Here is a 19,540-nt window from a genome sequence, read left to right as displayed (position 1 = left end):
TAGCTTAGGAAGAGGCAATACTAACATACTTAGGAAAACAATTTCTGAAGCTGATGTGCAATGTGATTACAAATTTGTTTTAAAAGTATATAACCAAGATGGGCACAGTGGCTCACACCTGTAATCCCACTACTTTAGGAGGCCAAGGTGAGAAGATTACTTGAGCCCAGGAGTTCAAGACCAGCCTGGGCAACATAGGAAGACTCTGTTTCCACAAAAAAAAAAAATTAGCTGAGCATAGTGGCATATGCCTGTAGTTCCAGCTACTCGGGAGGCTGAGGAAGGAGGACCACTTGACTCCAGGAGGCAGCTGCAGTGAGCCATGATTGTACCACTGCACTCCAGCCTGGGTGACAGTGAAACCCTGTAACATTTTTTGAGACAGGGACTTGCCATGTTACCCAGCTGGTCTTGAACTCCTGGGCTCAGGTGATCCTCCTGCCTCAGCCTCCCGAAGTGTTGGGATTACAGGCATGAGCCAACCATGCCTACTTAATTATATACATGCATATATACATATACATACACACAAACATATACACACACATATATTTGAGACATGTACATTTATAGAAAAAATTAGAGGCTGGGTGTAGTGGATTACCTAAGGTCAGGAGTTTGAGACCAGCCTGGCCAACATGGTGAAACTTCATCTCTACTGAAAATACAAAAAATTAGCCAGGTGTGGTAACACATCCCTGTAGTCCCAGCTACTTGGGAGGCTGAGGCAGGAGAATCACTTGAACCTGGGAGACAGAGGTTGCAGTGAGCTGAGATCACGCCACTGCACTACAGTCTGGGTGACAGAGCAAGACTCTGTCTCAAAAATAATAATAATAAAAGAAAACATTAGAAAAGATACCACCAAAATGTTTACACTGGTTATCTCTGGATACTAAAATTACATAATATTTTTCTTGTTTTTCTCTATTTTGTAAATGTACTACAATGAACATGTATTGCATATAGAATCAGAAATAAAATATAGCATTTGTTTTGTTTCATTGAGGGATTGAGGGTTGGGAGGAGGGTATACTTCTGTTAAATGAAATAAAAAGTTGAAAACATTTTTGACCCTGTAAGAGATCAACATTTCAAAGATGAATTTCATCTTACTAATTCTATGAAGTTCAAATAAGGATGCCAAGTAGCACATGTTTATAATTTGGTTCGGTCTTTTATTTTGATGTTTCTAGTGATTTTTTTGTTCTTATGGAAAAAAAGGTATTCTTAGTGATGTATATTAAACTGCTGCTTTAAATCTATCTACTTAACTAATTTGATTCATTTTTTAAATTTCATGTAGGCTAAAGTGATGTCCAATGAAGAGAAAAAGTTTCAGCAACATATTCAGGCCCAACAGAAGAAAGAACTGAATAGTTTTCTAGAGTCCCAGAAAAGAGAGTATAAACTTCGAAAAGAGCAGCTTAAAGAGGTACTTATGTCATTAAAGTTTTCAAGCAAATTATTTGCTTATTAATTATATCCAGTGGTGATTAACTCATAGAACCATTAGGATAAAATTATCTTTTGCTGTTTGTGGCCATTAAATGGGTATTAGTTTAAATGATGACATTGATTATAATCTTACCCTTAACTGAGTTATTTAGTTGAGTAAGATCTAAAATGAATCATTTCCTGCAAATATACTTTTTTAATGTTTTTATTTTTTATATTTATTTTTTGAGACAGTCTTGTTCTGTTCCACGGCTGGACTGCAGTGGCACAATCATAGTTCACTGCAGCTTGGACCTCCCATGCTCAAGCAATCCTGCCTTAGCCTCCCAAGTAGCTGGGCCACAGGCACACACCACCACTCCTGGCTAATTATTAAATTTATTTTTTGTAGAGACAGGGTCTTACCATGTTGCCCAGGCTGGGCTCAAACTCCTGGCTCAAGCAATGTGCCCACCTTAGCTTCCTAAAGTGCTGGGATTATAGGCATAAGCCACTGCACCTAATCACATTTATTACTTTAAAAGTAAACAATAATATCTTACTTTTGGATCAGAAGATTATAATTGTTCTTATGTCAGTTTATATGTAGAATAAGAGTAAGTGGGATATTTGCTTATCAGTTTTTTTTAAAGTAGAATATGCTGATTCTTTCTTTGTGACTACAGGGTTTCATATTGGCCCTTTCTTGTGCTGCCTTTTTTTGTTGTAGAGACAAGAGTCTCACTCTGTCGAACAGACTAGAATGCGGTGGCGCAATCTTGGCCAATCTTGGCTCACTACAACCCATCCCCCACATCGATACAGGTGTGCGCCACCATGCCTGGCTAATTTTTATGTATTTTTTTTAGTGGAGATGGAGTTCCAACATGTTAGCCAGGCTGGTCTCAAACTCCTGACTGCAGGCAATCCACCCACCTCAGCCTCCCAAAGTGCTGGGATTACAGGCATGAGCCACCACGCCTGGCTCTTGTGCTGCCCTACCCCCCACCTTTTTTTTTTTTTTTTTTTGAGACGGATTCTCACTCTGTCGCTCAGGCTCAGATGCAGTGGTACAATCTCGGCTCACTGCCACCTCTGCCACCCAGGTTCAAGCAGTTCTCCTGCCTCAGCCTCCTGAGTAGCTGGGATTATAGGCGCTTGCCACTGCGCCTGGCTAATTTTTGTATTTTTAATAGAGGTAGGGTTTCCCCATATTGACCTCATGATCTACCCACCTTGGCCTTCCATAGTGCTGGGATTACAGGTGTGAACCACTGTGCCCAGCCAACAGCTTCTTAAAGAGGATCATTATTCAAGATAGTCATCAGGACAAAAAAATGATACATCTTTTAATTTACCCCTGCGTCTTACAGGCTGATTGAAATTTTTAGTCCCCTCATATAATTAATTAGCACACTGTGATACATCGATGATTTTGATAAAATAAGTATAATCTACTAGATAATAATGCTTTTTGTATGTATAGGAATTTACCTTATAATCAGATATGTACATCTTGTGTACATATTGGTGGCACGAAGACTTGCTCTATACAAACCACTCTGCTAAGTGAGCTTCATGGACAAGATTTTTCCAACACTAAAGGGTATAACTTGCAATATATTCCCATGACTATAATTCCAAAGACAAAAATAATAATAAAAATTTTTAAAAATAAATAAATAAATAAAGGCCAGGCATGGTGGCTCACGCCTGTAATCCAAACACTTCGGAGGCCAAGGTGGGCGGATCACCTGAGGTCGGGAGTTCAAGACCAGCCTGACCAACATGGCGAAACCCTGTCTTTAAAAAAAATAATAATAAATAATAATAATAATAATTCCAAAATCAAACTCTATACTGGAAGTTTAAGTTTGAAACAATAGTAAAATAGAGTTTCCAACTATATATAAATCTTCAATAAAATGCAGTTGTTCTGTTTTCCAGGGAAATGAGAGTTTAGCTTTATGGATTAGTTTAGATAATCCTTTAGGCATATACCATATAGTCATATTAGTCATATACTATATACCATATTTAGATAATCCTTTAGGCATATACCATATAGTCAAACTAATAAATTCATTTTCTTTTAGAAGCTAGATATTTGTATATGTATTTGTGTTCATTTAGAACAATGATTCTCAGTAGAAAGGAAGGGACATATCAGAGTCTTGGTGGGGAAAGTTCCCTCACAGAAGATTTTGAAAGAGATACCCAGGTATGGCCAGGTGCAGTGGCTCACACCTGTAACCCCAGCACTTTGGGAAGCCAGGGAGGGTGGATCACTTGAGGTCAGGAGTTCAAAAGCAGCCTGCCCAACATGGTGAAAACCCCATCTCTACTAAAAAATAAAAAAATTGGCCGGGCATGATGGCACACACCCGTAATTCCAGCTACACCAGAGGGTGAGGCAGGATAATTGCTGTAAACTGGGAGGTGGAGGTTGCAGTGAACTGAGATTGTGCCACTGCACAAGAGCCTGAGTTAAAAGCAAGACTCTGTCTCAAAAAGAAAAAGATAACCTGGTATAATACTCTACACATGTGCCCATATTATTCCTTTCTCTTTCCATAGTGTGCCTATACATAAACTCTTAAGTTCTAATTTATGTGTTTTTTATTTGTATGTGTTTGAATGTTTTATTAACTAAAGGGAAAGACCATGAGGTCCTCCAGTAGTCCCTGAAAAATGATCCTATACCTAAGAAAGATGCACCATTTATGTTCTGAGCAATGTTGATGGTTTTTTGTTTTTGTTTTGAAACAGGGTTTTGCTCTGTCACCTAGGCTGGAGTACAGTGGCACAAACACTGTTCACTGCAGCCTTGACCTCCCAGGCTGAAGCAGTCGTCCTACCTCAGCCTTCCAAGTAGTTCACATCCACAGACGCACATCACCATGCCCAGCTAATTTTGTAATTTATTTTTTTGTAGAAACACTATTACCATATTCCCCAAACTAGTCTCAAACTTGCTCAAGCAGTCCTCCAGCCTCGGCCTTCCAGAGTGCTAGGATTACAGACAGATGTGAGCCACCATACCTGGCCATAGAATGCTAATACTAGTGTATTTTTTTATCTAAAAAGTATCAAGGCCAGACTGGTGGGTGGCTCATGCTTTTAATCCCAGCACTTTGGGAGGCTGAGGTGGGAGGATTGCTTGAGCCTAGGAGTTCAAGATCAGCATGGGCAACATGGTGAGATGCTCTCTCTACAAAAAACAAAAAATTAGCCAGGCACGGTGGCACACGCCTATGGTCTGAGCTACTTAGAAGTCTGAGGTGGGGAGATCACTCAAACCTGGGAGGTCCATGCTGCAGTGAGCCGAATTCATGCCAATGCATTCCAGCCTGGGTCACAGAGCAAAATTCTGTCTTAAAAATTCTAGAGTCTGCTTCGTTGAGTATATCACTAGTTTTTCACATTGCTTAATATAAATGCATTTTTATTGAGATAGTTTGTGTTGGTATTTAAACAATATAGAAAATCATGAGTTTTGATTTGTTCAGTCATTATTAATTCTGAATATTAAATACAATTCATAAAGTAGGTCTCTATTCTCCCATGGTTTTATTTTCCATTTAATTTCCAGTTTGAGTTCTTCCATAATTTTACTAAAAATCAAGGATGTCAGAAACCAAGAAGTGAGATGTTTAACTTTCTTTTTGCCCTAGTTCATGCATGATTTTTACCTGAAAGCACTATCTTCTGTCTCTTTTTGGGAAGGTTTTAAAGAAGGATGTGTTTTACTTTATTAACCAGTCATTGTGTCAAAGTTAGGAACCATCAGAAATGTAGCTGTGCAGAGATAAAAGTTACATGTTTTCTGGTGTACATATCTCTTTCTTTTCCGATTTACTGGGTAACTCAAGAAAGATGTAAATACTACCTGCCTTCTAGAGGTCATTGCCCAGCCTGAGCATTAGAGAAGAAACACACTTAAGAACTTTTATTTAAAATTTACCAATACAAAATGAAAACATCCACATAGGTAATTTTTATGGTTTCTTTTTCTTTCTTTCTTTCTTTTTTTTTTTTTTTTTGAGATGGAGTTTCACTATGTTGCCCATGCTGGAGTGCAGTGGCGTGCTCTCAGCTCACTGCAACCTTTGCCTCCTGGGTTCAAGCGATTCTCCTGCCTCAACCTCTCAAGTATCTGGGACTACAGGCACCTGCCACCATGCCCAGCTAATTTTTTTTGTATTTTAACAGAGACAGGGTTTCACTATGTTGGCCAGGCTGGTCTCGAACTCCTGACCTCAGGTAATCCACCCATCTTGGCCTGTCAGAGTGCTGGGATTACGGGCATGAGCCACCACACCCGGCCCCTGTGTTTTTTGCGACGTAGTGTCACTGGAGTGCGATCTCAGCTCACTGCAACCTCTGCCTCCTGAGCTCAAGCGATTCTCCTGCCTCAGCCTCCTGAGTAGCTGGGACTACAGGTGCACATCACTACACCCAGCTAATTTTGTATTTTAGTAGAGATGGGGTTTTGCCATGTTTGCCAGGCTGGTCTCAAACTTCTGACCTCAGGTGATCTGTCTGCCTCGGTCTCCCATAGTGCTGGGATTACAGGCATGAGCCACCATGCTCAGCCCTATTTTTGTGTATTTTTCACTGAGTTGTTTTTTATGTTACCAGGAACTAAATGAAAACCAGAGTACCCCCAAAAAAGAAAAACAAGAGTGGCTTTCAAAGCAGAAGGAGAATATACAGCATTTCCAAGCAGAGGAAGAAGCTAACCTCCTTCGACGTCAGAGACAATACCTAGAGCTGGAATGCCGTCGCTTCAAGAGAAGAATGTTGCTTGGGCGTCATAACTTAGAGCAGGACCTTGTCAGGGAGGTAAGTTTGAATGATGAGAAATTTTAAATCCTTTATCTAAACAATCTTTCCTGAAAATATTCTAATCCCATTCTAGTCTCAGGGACTTTGCACTTATACTTGCCTCTGTCTGAATCATTCTTCCCCAGATATTCACATGGATTGTTTGCTCCCTGTATGCCTTTGCTCAGATGTCATTTCCTCAGAATCTCTTTCTTAACCATCAACTTTTTTTTTGAGACAGAGTCTTGCTATGTTGCCAGGGCTGGAGTGCAGTGGCACCATCTTGGCTCACTGCAACCTCTGCCTCCTGGGTTTAAGCGATTCTTGTGCCTCAGCCTCCCAAGTAGCTAGGATTACAGGTGTGCACCACCACACTCAGCTAATTTTTGTATTTTTAGTAGAGATAGGCTTTCGCCATGTTGGCCAGGCTGGTCTTGAACTCCTGGCCTCATGTGGTCTGCCCGCCTCAGCCTCCTGAAGTGCTAGGATTACAGATGTGAGCTGCCTTGCCCAGCCTTAACCAACTAACTAATACATTCTTCTTCCTTCTTGAAATATTATTCTTTGCAGCTGGGTCCAGTAACTAATCCCAACACTTTGGGAGGCCAAGACAGGCAGATCACTTGATCCTAGGAGCTTGAGACCAGCCAGGGCAACGTGACGAATCCCTATCTCTACAAAAAATATATGTGTACAAAACATTAGCTAGGTGCAGTGGTGTGCACCTGTAGTCCTAACTACCTGGGAGACTGAGGCTGAATATTGCCTGAGCCCAGGAGGTTGAGGCTACAGTGAGCCATGATCATGCCACTGCACTCCAGCCTGGGCTACAGAGCAAGACCCTGTCTCAAACAGACAACTAACTAAATACATATATTGTTCTTTGTACGTCTCTTTCTCACATGAACATGTGTGTTCACAAAAGCATGTGTTGCTTCAGGGTAGGGAAGTTGTTCCTGACTCCCTCACTAGAATGGAAGTTGTATGAAATCACAGAATTGATGCATTTTTTTTTAAGTCTCCCAGTTTCTGATGCATAGTAGGCATTCAATAAATATGTATTAACTAATCCACAACTGAAAAATGAAAAATACTGATTTTATTTTTTATTTTTAATCTTTATTTATTTTTTATTTTTTTGAGAGAGCGTTTGCTCTTTTGCCCAGGCTCGAGCACAGTAGCATGATCTTGGCTCACTGCAACCTCTGCCTCTAGGTTCAAGCTATTCTCGTGCCTCAGACTCCCAGGTATCTGGGACTACAGACATGTGCCACCATGCCCTGCTAATTTTTTTTTTTTCTTTTTGAGTTGGAGTTTTGCCCAGGCTGGAGTGCAGTGGTGTCATCTCGGCTCACCACAACCTGTGCCTCCCGGGTTCAGTTCAAGCAGTTCTCCTGCCTCAGCCTCCTGAGTAATGGGGATTATAGGCCGGCACCACCACACTTGGCTAATTTTGTATTTTTATTAGAGACAGGGTTTCTCCCATGTTGGTCAAGCTGATCTCGAACTCCCTACCTCAGGTGATCCACCTGCCTCAGCCTCCCAAAGTGCTGGGATTAAAAGGCATGATCTACTGTGCTGGGCCTAATTTTTGTATTTTTAGTAGAGACAGGGTTTCATCATGTTGACCAGGCTGGTCTCGAACTCCTGACCTCAAGTGATTTGCCTGCTTCAGCCTCCCAAAGTGCTGGAATTACAGGCATGAGCCACCACACCTAGCCCCCAATTTTTTTTTTTAATTGGCTGGAGCCAGGCTTGGTGGTATGTGCCTGTAGTCCCAGCTGTTTGGGAGGCTGAGGCTGGAGGATCTCTTGAGCTCAGGAGTTCTGGGCTGTAGTGTGCTATGCTGATCAGGTGTCCACACTAAGTTCGGCATCAATATGGTGACCTCCCGGGAGCGGGGGACCACCAGGTTGCCTAAGGAGGGGTGAACCAGCCCAGGTCGGAAACGGAGCAGGTCAAAACTCTCGTGCTGATCAGTAGTGGGATCGCTCCTATGAATAGCCACTGCACTCCAGCCTGGGCACCATAGCGAGACCCCATCTCTATTTTTTTTATATAAAAAAAAAGAAAAAAAAATTGGCTGGTCATGGTGAAACTTACCTGTTGTCCCTACTATTCAGGAGGCTAAGGCAGGAGGATTGCTTGAGCCCAGGAGCTCTTGGCTACGGTGAGGTATGATTGTGCCACTGTACTCCAATCTTTGTGACAGAGTGAGACCCTGTCTCTAAAAATGAAAATTAAAAACCTGGTCGGGTACAGTGGCTCATGCCTATAATCACAGAAGTTTAGGAGGCCGAGACAAGTGGAACACTTGTCATGAGTTTGAGACCAGCCTGGCCAACATGATGAAACCTCATCTTTACTAGAAATTAGTAAAATTTTTTACTACAGAATTAGCCAGGCATGGTCGTGCTTGCCTGTAATCCCAGCTACTTCAGAGGCTGAGGCAGAAGAATCACTTGAACCCAGAAGGCGGAGGTTGCAGTGAGTCAAGATGGCACCATTGCACTCTAGCCTGGACAACAGAGTGACACTTGGTCTCAAAAAAAAATCTTTTATGTACTGATTTGATTCTGGATACTTGTGTGTTATATTATTAAATTAATTAATTAAATTAGAATAAAGCCAGTTATGTGCCTAAAACATATATTGTTGTTCAGTTTTTAAAACTGTATGTTTTTGTGGCTGGGTGCAGTGGCTCAAGCCTGTAATCCCAGCACTTTGGGAGGCTGAGGCGGGTGGATCACAAGGTCAAGAGATCGAGACCATCCTGGTCAACATGGTGAAACTCCGTCTCTACTGAAAATACAAAAAATTAGCCAGGCATGGTAGCGCGTGCCTGTAATCCCAGCTACTCAGGAGGCTGAGGCAGGAGAATTGCCTGAACCCAGGAGGCGGAGGTTGCAGTGAGCCGAGATCGCGCCATTGCACTCCAGCCTGGGTAACAAGAGCGAAACTCCGTCTAAAAGGAAACTGTATGTTTTTGTATAATAAACTAATCAGAATAAACTTGGGGAAGGTTGAGAAGCATATGCACCAAACTGTTGGCCTCTGGGGAGAGAGTTGGCAAAGGCAAAAGTAGCAAGATTTTTACATTGTAGATGTTAAGTGTTTACTTGTTTCCAATATGAAACAAAAATCTTTTAAGAATCTATTTAAAAAATTTTTAGACCCCTGTGAGGTCTAAAATAAAGGAATGACATTTATTGTGTACCATGTACTATGTATTATTATGAGAACTTTCTGGTTTTTGACTCATTTCATCTTCACATTAAATCTGTACAATAGCTATCTTACATGCACTTGAGAAATGATGAAACTGAAGCACAATTAGTTTAACTAACTGAGAGACTCATTGCTTACAAGTAGCAGAGCCAGAATTTAGAAAACAGGCAGCATAACTCTCTAATGTCCATGTTCTAAATCACTGCACTAACCAGAGTAGACTGCATGTAAAAGAATTGAATAGAATAGATGGGCTCGGTGGCTCACGCCTGTAATCCCAGCACTTGGGGAGGCCGAGGTAGGCGGATCACGAGGTCAAGAGATCGAGACCATTCTGGCCAACATGATGAAACCCTGTCTCTACTAAAAATACAAAAAATATTAGCTGAGTGTGGTGGTGCATGCCTGTAGTCCCAGCTACTCTGGAGGCTGAGGCAGGAGAATTGCTTGAACCCGGGAGGCAGAGGTTGCAGTGAGCCAAGATCACGCCATTGCATTCCAGCCTGGTGCCTGGTGACAGAGCGAGACTGTCTCAAAAAAAAAAAAAGAATTGAATAGAATACTCTGAAGAAATTGAAATGATAACTTGGGAGCCCTCTTCAAATATAAAATTAGGAAGTAAACAAAAGAATGTTCAAATGCTTACTATAGAAGAAAATAAAAATTTTTAAAAATTAACAAAAAAGAATGTTAAACCTCTTGATATAGTTTTAATAATATCTTAAGCTAATGGCAGTAAAATAATATGAATAAATAGTAAATGAATATAAGGAAATTTGTGCTACTAATTGCCCATTTATAGAAATAACTCTAATATTTACTATGCAACTATAATTGAATCAGAGGGTTAATTACATCTGTTTACTGGTTATTCTGTTTCTTGGGATTTTTTTCTGGCATTATACAGCTGTAAATTATACCTTTGTTTTTTGTGTTATGGATTAGGAGTTAAACAAAAGACAGACTCAGAAGGACTTAGAGCATGCCATGCTACTTCGACAGCATGAATCCATGCAAGAACTGGAGTTCCGCCACCTCAACACAATTCAGAAGATGCGCTGTGAGTTGATCAGATTGCAGCATCAAACTGAGCTCACTAACCAGCTGGAATATAATAAGCGAAGAGAACGAGAACTAAGACGAAAGCATGTCATGGAAGTTCGACAACAGCCTAAGAGTTTGAAGGTATCATTAGCTTAAGCTTTGTGACAACAGGGAAGAGAATGATAAAAATTTTCCTGCTTAGATGGATACCTTAAGACAAATGTCTAGTCATAAAGAAATTGAGTAAGCTTCTTTTAATTTTTAGCATCTTTACTTGATTTTAATGTTGAGTGCTGGTTGCTACAGTCTTTTGCTTCTATATTTCACATCAGAATACAAAAAAGTGGCATAATTTTTAACCATGGGAAATGCTAGTAAATAAGAATCAAGATTCTTATTTTAAATTTACCAAAGGGCAGGGCACGGCACGGCACGGTGGCTCACACCTGTAATCTCAGCACTTTGGGAGGCCAACAAAAGCTAATCATCTGAGGTCAGGAGTTCGAGACCAGCCTGGCCAACATGGCGAAACCCTGTCTTTACTAAAAATACAAAAATTAGTTTGGTGCAGCAGTGCATGCCTATAGTCCCAGCTACTTCGGGAGCTGAGGCAGGAGACTCACTTGAACCCAAGAGGTGGAGGTTGCAGTGAGCCAGGATCATACCACAACACTCCAGCCTGGTCAACAGAGCAAGACCCTGTCTCAAAAAAAAGTTTTTTTCAATTCACATCTCCAAAGCCACGATTATATTCTACATGTCAACAAGCTAACCATTTGGCTTCTCTCTGTTGTTCCAAGTAATAAAATTTTGGAACCTTAATTTGCTGTAAATTTGACTTGTACAAATTTAAAGTGCATTATGAAATAAAAAGTTTCTAGCTATGTAGCTATCAGTTAGAAAGAAAGAAAAGTTTTCTTCTGTATGCTTGTTCCTCCAGCCACCTGGTCCATCTCCCTCCGTCAAAGTCAAGTACAGTTAAGAATTCTGAAATTTTGAATCTTATAACTTGTAATAAATATTTAAAGGAGTAAAATCACATGAATCAATATATAAAACCACCCACTGTATAGTCTGTCATCGATGATAAGCACCTCATTGTTCTGTACATATCTGTATATTTAAAACTTTTATTTATATCCAATAAGGCCCAGTTTTCACAGTATTTCCTAAAGTTTCCTCTGTACCCCTATCCAGCCCTTATAAATAGGGCTTTTTATAAGCTATTTGATACTTAAACTATAAAACGGTTCTTGGTTTTACTCTGAATAACTCTGCTGGGGTAAAGTGAAATTCATTCACAGAGGCAATCTGTGTCAAAATCTAGACGCTACAACACATTCAATGGTATTCTCAGTGCCCACCCAACTTCAAACAAGCTTTCCTGAACAAAATACAGAAACAATGTTAAAATGCTTTTTTTCTCATGTGAATGTGAGTAAAATTTCACCTTGCTGTGTCTTCAAAATAGGTAATTATTTACAGAGTAATTATATTGACTACTAACATAACCTTCCTTAGTTCATGCTTAGAAAAACTGGAATTACGATTTTTTTAGATTTGTTTTTGTAGTGGGGAGGTATATAATCATTTAGCTGCAGAATAGACAATCTCCCATGAAAAGATTTTTAAAACAAACAATGTGACAGCAAAATTAATTATGGTTTTAAAGCCAGTAGCACCAAGGAACAAACCAAACTGAAAGTCATACCGTAAATCTGATATAACTACATTTCTCTGGGGCTTGGGTGATAGATAGTTGTTTGACATTTAACCATTTCTTTCTGTTTCCTGTCATTAGAGCCTTTTCCATTTTAAAGCTTATAAACAGTAGTCTTGATTCTCTCAGTACATTAAAAGTGAGGAGAAAATGAAGTTTCACTATCATAGTGAGACTTTAAATAAAATGCCTTTCTGATGACAAGTGAGCTAAAAGTTTTCTGTTAGGAAAGAAAAATCACCACTTTACTCCTATTTTATGTGGATCTGTTTACTTAGCTTGAACATTTTAACACCAAGTTATCACATTTCTATTTACTTAAGTAGTTGTTGCCTCTTCCAATTTTCTCCTTAAGTAACGGAGCCAGAATTTACAATATAGCCCCAACTGTGTTTGATGGAGGAGAGGAGACTGCAGTTTGAACATTTTATTTATGTTGATTAGGATTCGTGGGGGTGGGGTGCTATTTCTATGGAAAGGGTTGGGTGAAAATCTGCCGCCTACTCCACAGTTTCTTTAGCTGCCATCCAGAGATGCTTTGTCAGCACTAAATGAGTAGAAATAAATGTAATTTGCATTCATCTCTTTCACTTGAGTCACACATTGAGGGATATAGTTTATTCTTAGTATAAGCATTAATTTTACTCTTGTTAAAGAAAAAATTTTAAGGAGTTCTTTTTTCTCATAAGGCAGGGACATGGAATGATTGCAGTATTCCTGGCAAAATATTTGGTTTTGTTTGTTTGTGTTGTTTTGAAACGGAGTTTTGCTCTTATCACCTAGGCTGGAGTGCAGTGGCATGATCTTGGCTCACTGAAACCCCTGCCTCTCAGGTTCAAGTGATTCTCATGCCTCAGCCTCCAGAGTAATTGGGATTACAGACACCCACAAACATACCCAGCTGATTTGTGTATTTTTAGTAGAGACTGGGTTTTACCATGTTGGCCCCACTGGTCTCAAACTCCTGACCTCAGGTGATCCACTTGCTTTGGCCTCCCAAAGTGCTAAGATTACAGGCGTGAGCCACCGCATCTGGCCCAGCACAATGTTTTAAAAATAAAAACTTGTGGGCCAGGAGTGGTGGCTCACACCTGTAATCCCAGCACTTTGGGAGGCCAAGGCAGGTGAATCACAAGGTCAGGAGTTTGAGACCAGCCTGGCCAAGATGGTGAAACCCGTCTCTACTAAAAATACAAAAATTAGCTGGGTGTAGTGGCAGGCTATTATCAGAGCTACTCAAGAGGCTGAGGCAGGAGAATTGCTTGAACCCAGGAGGTGGAAGTTGCAGTGAGCCAAGATCACCCCACTGCACTCTAGCCTGGGCAACAGAGCAAGATTTCATCTCAAAAAAATAAGAACTTTTGGCCAGGCGTGGTGGCTCACACCTGTAATCCCAGCACTTTGCGAGGCCGAGTAGAGATCGAGACCATCCTGGCAAATATGGTGAAACGCTGTCTCTACTAAAAATACAAAAATTAACTGGGTTTGGTGGCACGCGCCTGTAGTCTCAGCTACTTGAGAGGCTGAGGCAGGAGAATCACTTGAACCCAGGAGGCAGAGGTTTCAGTGAGCTGAGATCACGCCACTACACTCTGGCCTGGCAACAGGGTGAGACTCCATCTCAAAATTAAATAAATAAATACTTTTAAAAGAAAGGATGCTGTTTCACTGAGGCAGAAAGGTACTATCTAAAATTTCATTGTTTCATTTCTATCTAGAAGCACTTTGAACAATTTTGTTAACCATGAATGATTTTTTGTTTTTGTTTTTGTTTGTTTTCAATCTGTTACCCAGGCTGGAGTGCTTACTGCAACCTCTGCCTCCCAGCTTCATGTGATTCCCCTGCCTTAGCCTCCCAAGTAGCTGGATTGCAGGCATGCACCACCACACCCAGCTAATTTTTATATATTTAGTAGAGATGGGATTTCACCATACTGGCCAGGCTGAATGCCTGACTTCAAGTGATCCATCTGCCTCAGGCTCCCAGACTGCTAGGATTACAGGTGTGAGCCACCACGCCCAGCCTAAGAATGATATTTTAAAATGGTGCTACTCAGGCTGAGCAACATAGTGAGACCCTGTCTCTACAAAAAATTACCAGCCATAGGGCACCATAGGGAGACTTCCTCTCTTATGAAAAAAAAAAAGAGGCTAAGCATGATGACATGACTGTGGTCCTAGCTACTCAGGTGGCTAAAAGGCCAGAGGATTACTTTAGCCCAGGAGGTTGAGGCTGTGGTGAGCCATGATCATGACACTGCACTCCAGCCTGGGTGACAGAATGAGACCCTGTCTCAAAAAAAAAAAAAAAGAAAGAAAAGAAAAATTAAAAAGTCAGCCAGACATGGTGGTGCCTTATACCTGTAATTCCAGCTACTTGGGAGGCTGAGGTAGGAGGATTGCTTGACCATGGGAGGTCAGGGATGCAGTGAGCCATGATCACTGTGAGACTACATCTCAAAAGCAGTGCTACTAAGCATAGCTAAACTAAGAGTTTCTCTTACTAGCTAGACATTTCTTGACCCCCTCACTCACAGAATAAAGACATATTACTAGAATCTAGTGCCTCAGATAGTGAAAAATAGAGAAAGGTATATTTAATGTGTAAATTTGGTCACAGATCCATTTATTGCATGGTGAATCAACCAATCAATACCTGGCAGTATTTATATTAAGGTAAAATAATTTAACTATAGGTTCTGCCTCAGAGCAGTAAATGAATGTTTTCTCACTTGTAGGGTAAACTAGTATACTTTACAGAAATAGATCTCAACTTATTGAAACTTTTTAAAACCTGAGTTCATGAAATACCCAAACCTGGTGATGACCAAACACTAAAGCCACAGGTCTTCTGTCTCTAAACTTAAAAAAAGATTTTTTTTTTTTTTTTTTTTTTTTTTTTGAGACAAAGTCTCACTCTGTCACCCAGGCTGGAGTGCAGTGGTGCAGTCTCGGCTCTCTGCACCTTCTGCCTCCCAGGTTCAAATGATTCTCCTGCCTCAGTCTCCTGAGTAGCTGGGATTACAGACATGCGCCACCATGCCCAGCTAATTTTTGTATTTTTAGTAGAGATGGGGTTTCACCATGTTGGTCAGACTGATCTCGAACTCCTGACCTCGTGATCTGCCTGCCTCAGCCTCCTAAAATGCTGGGATTACAGGTGTGAGCCACCGCGCCTGGCCACTTAAATTATTTTCATCTCAGAAATGTTTATATACTGTAGTTCATGTCTGTTACCCCAAGAAGAGGGTTGTCTCCTCCCTTGCCTCATAGCTTTTGTTTAACCTTTGAAAGATTAGTTTTTTTTGTTTTTATTTTTTGTGGGTTTTTGTTTTGTTTTAGAGTCTCGCTCTGTTGCCCAGGCTGGAGTACAGTGGTGCGGTCTTAGCTCACTGCAGCCTCCACCTCCTGGGTTCCAAAGATTCTTGTGCCTCAGTCTCTTGAGTAGCTGGGATTACAAGCACGCGTCACCATGCCAGGCTAATTTTTATATTTTTAGTAGAGACAGGGTTTCACCATGTTGGCCAGGCTGGTCTCAAACTCCTGGCCTCAAATGATCTGCCCACTTCAGCCTCCCAAAGTGCTGGGATTACAGGCGTGAGCCACCACGTCTGGCCAAGATTAGTTAACTTGACTGACTTAAGTTTTTGCTTGTGTTAAAGAGTAAACCATTGCTAAGTATATCTCTACCTAGTTTATGCTCTTAAGGAAAAGACCACTGAAATAACAGTATTAATCAATTTATAATAGAGACTTAACTCTGCTTCATGGTTGGTACATAAACTATATAGTTGGAGTTGAGACTGTCATTAAAATAAATTGGGAGCTGGGTCGACATGGTGAAACCCCATCTCTACTAAAAATAGAAAAATTGGCCAGGTGTGGTGTTGCATGCCTATAATCTCTGCTATTTGCGAGGCTGAGGCAGGCAAATCACTTGAACCAAGGAGATGAAGGCTGCAGTTAGCCAAGATCATGCCACTGCCCTCCAGCCTGGGAGACAGAATGAGACTCCATCTCAAAAAAAAAAAAAGAGAGAAATTACAGCAGAGTGGTTCTAAAAAGAACAGAATAAATGTGCTTTCTGTGTCTAGATCGGGTTAAGATATTGTCTTACCAATAAAGTGCATTTATATATATATATTTTTTGAGAGCATTGTCTCGCTCTGTTGTTCAGCCTAGAGTGCAATGATGCAGTTCACTGCAGCCTAGAACTCCTGGGCTCAAGTGATCCTTCTGCCTCAGCCTCCCTAGTAGCTAGGACTACAGGTGCACATCACCATGCCTGGCTAATTTTAAAAACTGCTTTGTAGAAATGGGGTCTCACTTTGTTGCTCAGGCTAGTCTGGAACTCCTGGCCTACAAACAATCCTGCCTTGGCCTCCCAAAGTAGTGAGATTACAGGTGTGAGCCACCATACATCTATTACAATTAATTCATGAGAAAAAATTTAATTTTCTAAGCCAGGCACAGTGGCTCATGCCTGTAATTACTGTACTTTCAGAGGCTGAGGTGGGAGGATCACTTGAGGCCAAAAGTTTGAAACCAGCTTGGGCAACATAGGTAAACTCCATCTCTACCAAAAAAAAAAAAACTAGCCAGAAGCTGGGTATGGTGGCTCACACTGGTAATCCTAGCTCTTTAGGAGGCCAAGACAGGTGGATTGCTTGAGTCCAGGAGTTCAAGACCAGCCTAGGCAACATGGTGAAACCCTGTCTTTAAAAAAAAAAAATACAAAAATTGAGCCGGGCGCAGTGGCTCAAGCCTGTAATCCCAGGACTTTGGGAGGCCGAGGCGGGTGGATCACAAGGTCAAGAGATTGAGACCATCCCGGTCAACATGGTGAAACCCCGTCTCTACTAAAAATACAGAAAATTAGCTGGGCATGGTGGTGCATGCCTGTAATCCCAGCTACTAAGGAGGCTGAGGCAGTAGAATTGCCTGAACCCGGGAGGTGGAGGTTGCAGTGAGCAAAGATTGCGCCATTGCACTCCAGCCTGGGTAACAAGAGCGAAACTCCATCTCAAAAAAAAATTGGCCAGGTGCCATGTTTCTCGCCTGTAATCCCAGCACTTAGAAGGCCGAGGCAGGCAGATCACTTGAGATCAGGAGTTCAAGACTAGCCTGGCCAAATGGTGAAACCTTATCTCTACTAAAAATACAAAAATTAGCCGGGCATGGTGGCAGATGCCTGTAATTCCAGCTACTCAGGAGGCTGAGGGAAGAAAATCACTCAAACCTGGGAGGTGGTAGTTGTAGTGAGCCAGGATGGTGCCATTGCACTCTGGCCTGGGAGACAGAATCTAAGACTCAGTCTCAAAAAAAAAATTAGCTGGACGTGGTGGTGCACACATGTGGTCCCAGCTACTCAGGAGGCTGAGGTGGGAGGATTGCTTGAGCATAGCCTCCTATCTTTGTCACCTCCTCATATCTCCTTCTCGTATTTCCTCAGCCTGGCTTACAGAGTGAGACCCAATCTCAGAAAAGAAATACAATTTTCTGTCATGAATATGCATACTAATCAAAGCTGATTTTAATATCTACTCAAGTCATTAATCTTATTAGTGAAACAACAGATATTGTTTGCAGTCCTGTGATAAATGGGGTTCTTTATGTCCTAATATTTTAAATGAGGTTTTTTTCTTGTAAAACTGCATAAAATTACATCAGCAGTTTGGACCAATAGCCAAGTGCAAAAAGTACCTGCAATCTTATGATCTGGTTTTTTTGGTTTTCCTCTCCTTTTTTCCTAATATCCTTTATTTTCATGTATGTAAGCATAATACATACCAAATGCCTTATGTTACTACTTACATAAACCTATTTTTTTTTTTCTTCTTAGTCTAAAGAACTCCAAATAAAAAAGCAGTTTCAGGATACCTGCAAAATCCAAACCAGACAGTACAAAGCATTAAGAAATCACCTGCTGGAGACTACACCAAAGAGTGAGCACAAAGCTGTTCTGAAACGGCTCAAGGAGGAGCAGACCCGGAAATTAGCTATCTTGGCTGAGCAGTATGATCACAGCATTAACGAAATGCTCTCCACACAAGCCGTGAGTTTGCTTTTTTGGGCGCAAAACAGATTTAGTGCCCCTTTTCTTCCACCTGAATGCAATCACAGCAATTAAAGTACTAGTTGGAAATGATAGCTCTCCCACAGCTCAGGAAATATGGTGGTGGTTCATTTTCTTCCTTTTCTCAACATTGCTTTAAAATGTCATGATGCATGTAGAATTCTCATTGATAAATTTAGACATGAGGTTCTAAATTGGCTCCCTGCCAGCACAAATCCCAACACCTTATTAAGATTGAAACAGCAGCTTTGGGAAGCAGTGGGCAAAAGATATTATTATAATGGGAATAAAAGTGGTTGTGTTTGAGTACAAATACTTTTTTTTTTTCTTTTTGAGATGGAGTTTTGCCCTTTCCCCCTGGCTGGATTGCAGTAGTGCAGTCTCAGGTCACTGCAACCTCTGCCTTTTAGGCTCAAGCAATTCTCCTGCCTTGGCCTCCCAAGTAGCTGGGATTATAGGCGCAAAATATTTTCTATATAAGAGCTTTATAAACTTTTTTTTAAAGGGTCAGATAAGGCCAGGTGCAGTGACTCACACCTGTAATCCCAGCACTTTGGGAGGCCTAGGTGGGTGGACCACCTGAGGTCAAGCATTTGAGACCAGCCTGGCCAACATGGCGAATGCCCATCTCTACTAAAAATACAAAAATTAGCCAGGCATTGTGGTGGGCACCCTAATTCCAGGTGCTCAGGAGGTTGAGGTCGGATAATCACTTGAACCCAGGAGGCGGAGGTTGCAATGAGCCAAGATTGCACCACTGCACTCCAGCCTAGGTGACAAAGCAAGACTCCGTCTAAAAAAAATAGGTGGGGGGGACCAGGTAAATCTTTTTTATGGCCAGATAAGACTTTTTAGGCAGGAGGCAAAACTAAGGATATTATGTGGATACTTATATTACCATTTAAGATATAACCCTTTCAAAATGAAAAACACCATTCTTAGCTCATGGGCTGCAAAAAACAACAAAACAGGCACCTGCCCATACTTTGTTTGTAGACTGTAATTTGCTAGTCTTTGTTTTACAGTTATTTCCACTAGAGATGAAGAGATGAGATTTATATCACCTAATGAGATTCTAGGTGTTTCTTAAGAAAAATAGGGTTATTCAGGCATCCTCCAAATAGCTTGTGATACCTTTATCTTCATAATGCTATTATTGGCTATTCTGCCTTTCTTTTTCAGAGATGTTTACTCTAAGATACAAGAGA

General features: G+C 41.1%; 1 protein-coding gene across 4 annotated transcripts in view; it reads left to right on the top strand.

Moving 5' to 3' along the window:
• TAOK1 (TAO kinase 1) overlaps positions 1–19,540 on the top strand; it is a 168,749-nt gene that overhangs the window by 135,646 nt on the left and 13,563 nt on the right. For all 4 annotated transcript variants that reach the window (XM_035303282.3, XM_054257062.2, XM_054257064.2 and 1 more), the window contains 4 exons: positions 1,307–1,435; positions 6,079–6,282; positions 10,438–10,677; positions 18,099–18,311. In XM_035303282.3, coding sequence (XP_035159173.1) covers positions 1,307–1,435; positions 6,079–6,282; positions 10,438–10,677; positions 18,099–18,311 — 786 coding nt within the window. The remainder of the gene's footprint in view (positions 1–1,306; positions 1,436–6,078; positions 6,283–10,437; positions 10,678–18,098; positions 18,312–19,540) is intronic.

This window comes from Callithrix jacchus, chromosome 5 (assembly GCF_049354715.1).
Source record: "Callithrix jacchus isolate 240 chromosome 5, calJac240_pri, whole genome shotgun sequence".
Lineage (NCBI taxonomy): Eukaryota > Metazoa > Chordata > Mammalia > Primates > Cebidae > Callithrix > Callithrix jacchus.
The sequence above is the reverse complement of the archived record's forward strand: the minus strand, read 5'-3'. Positions and strand labels throughout refer to the sequence as shown.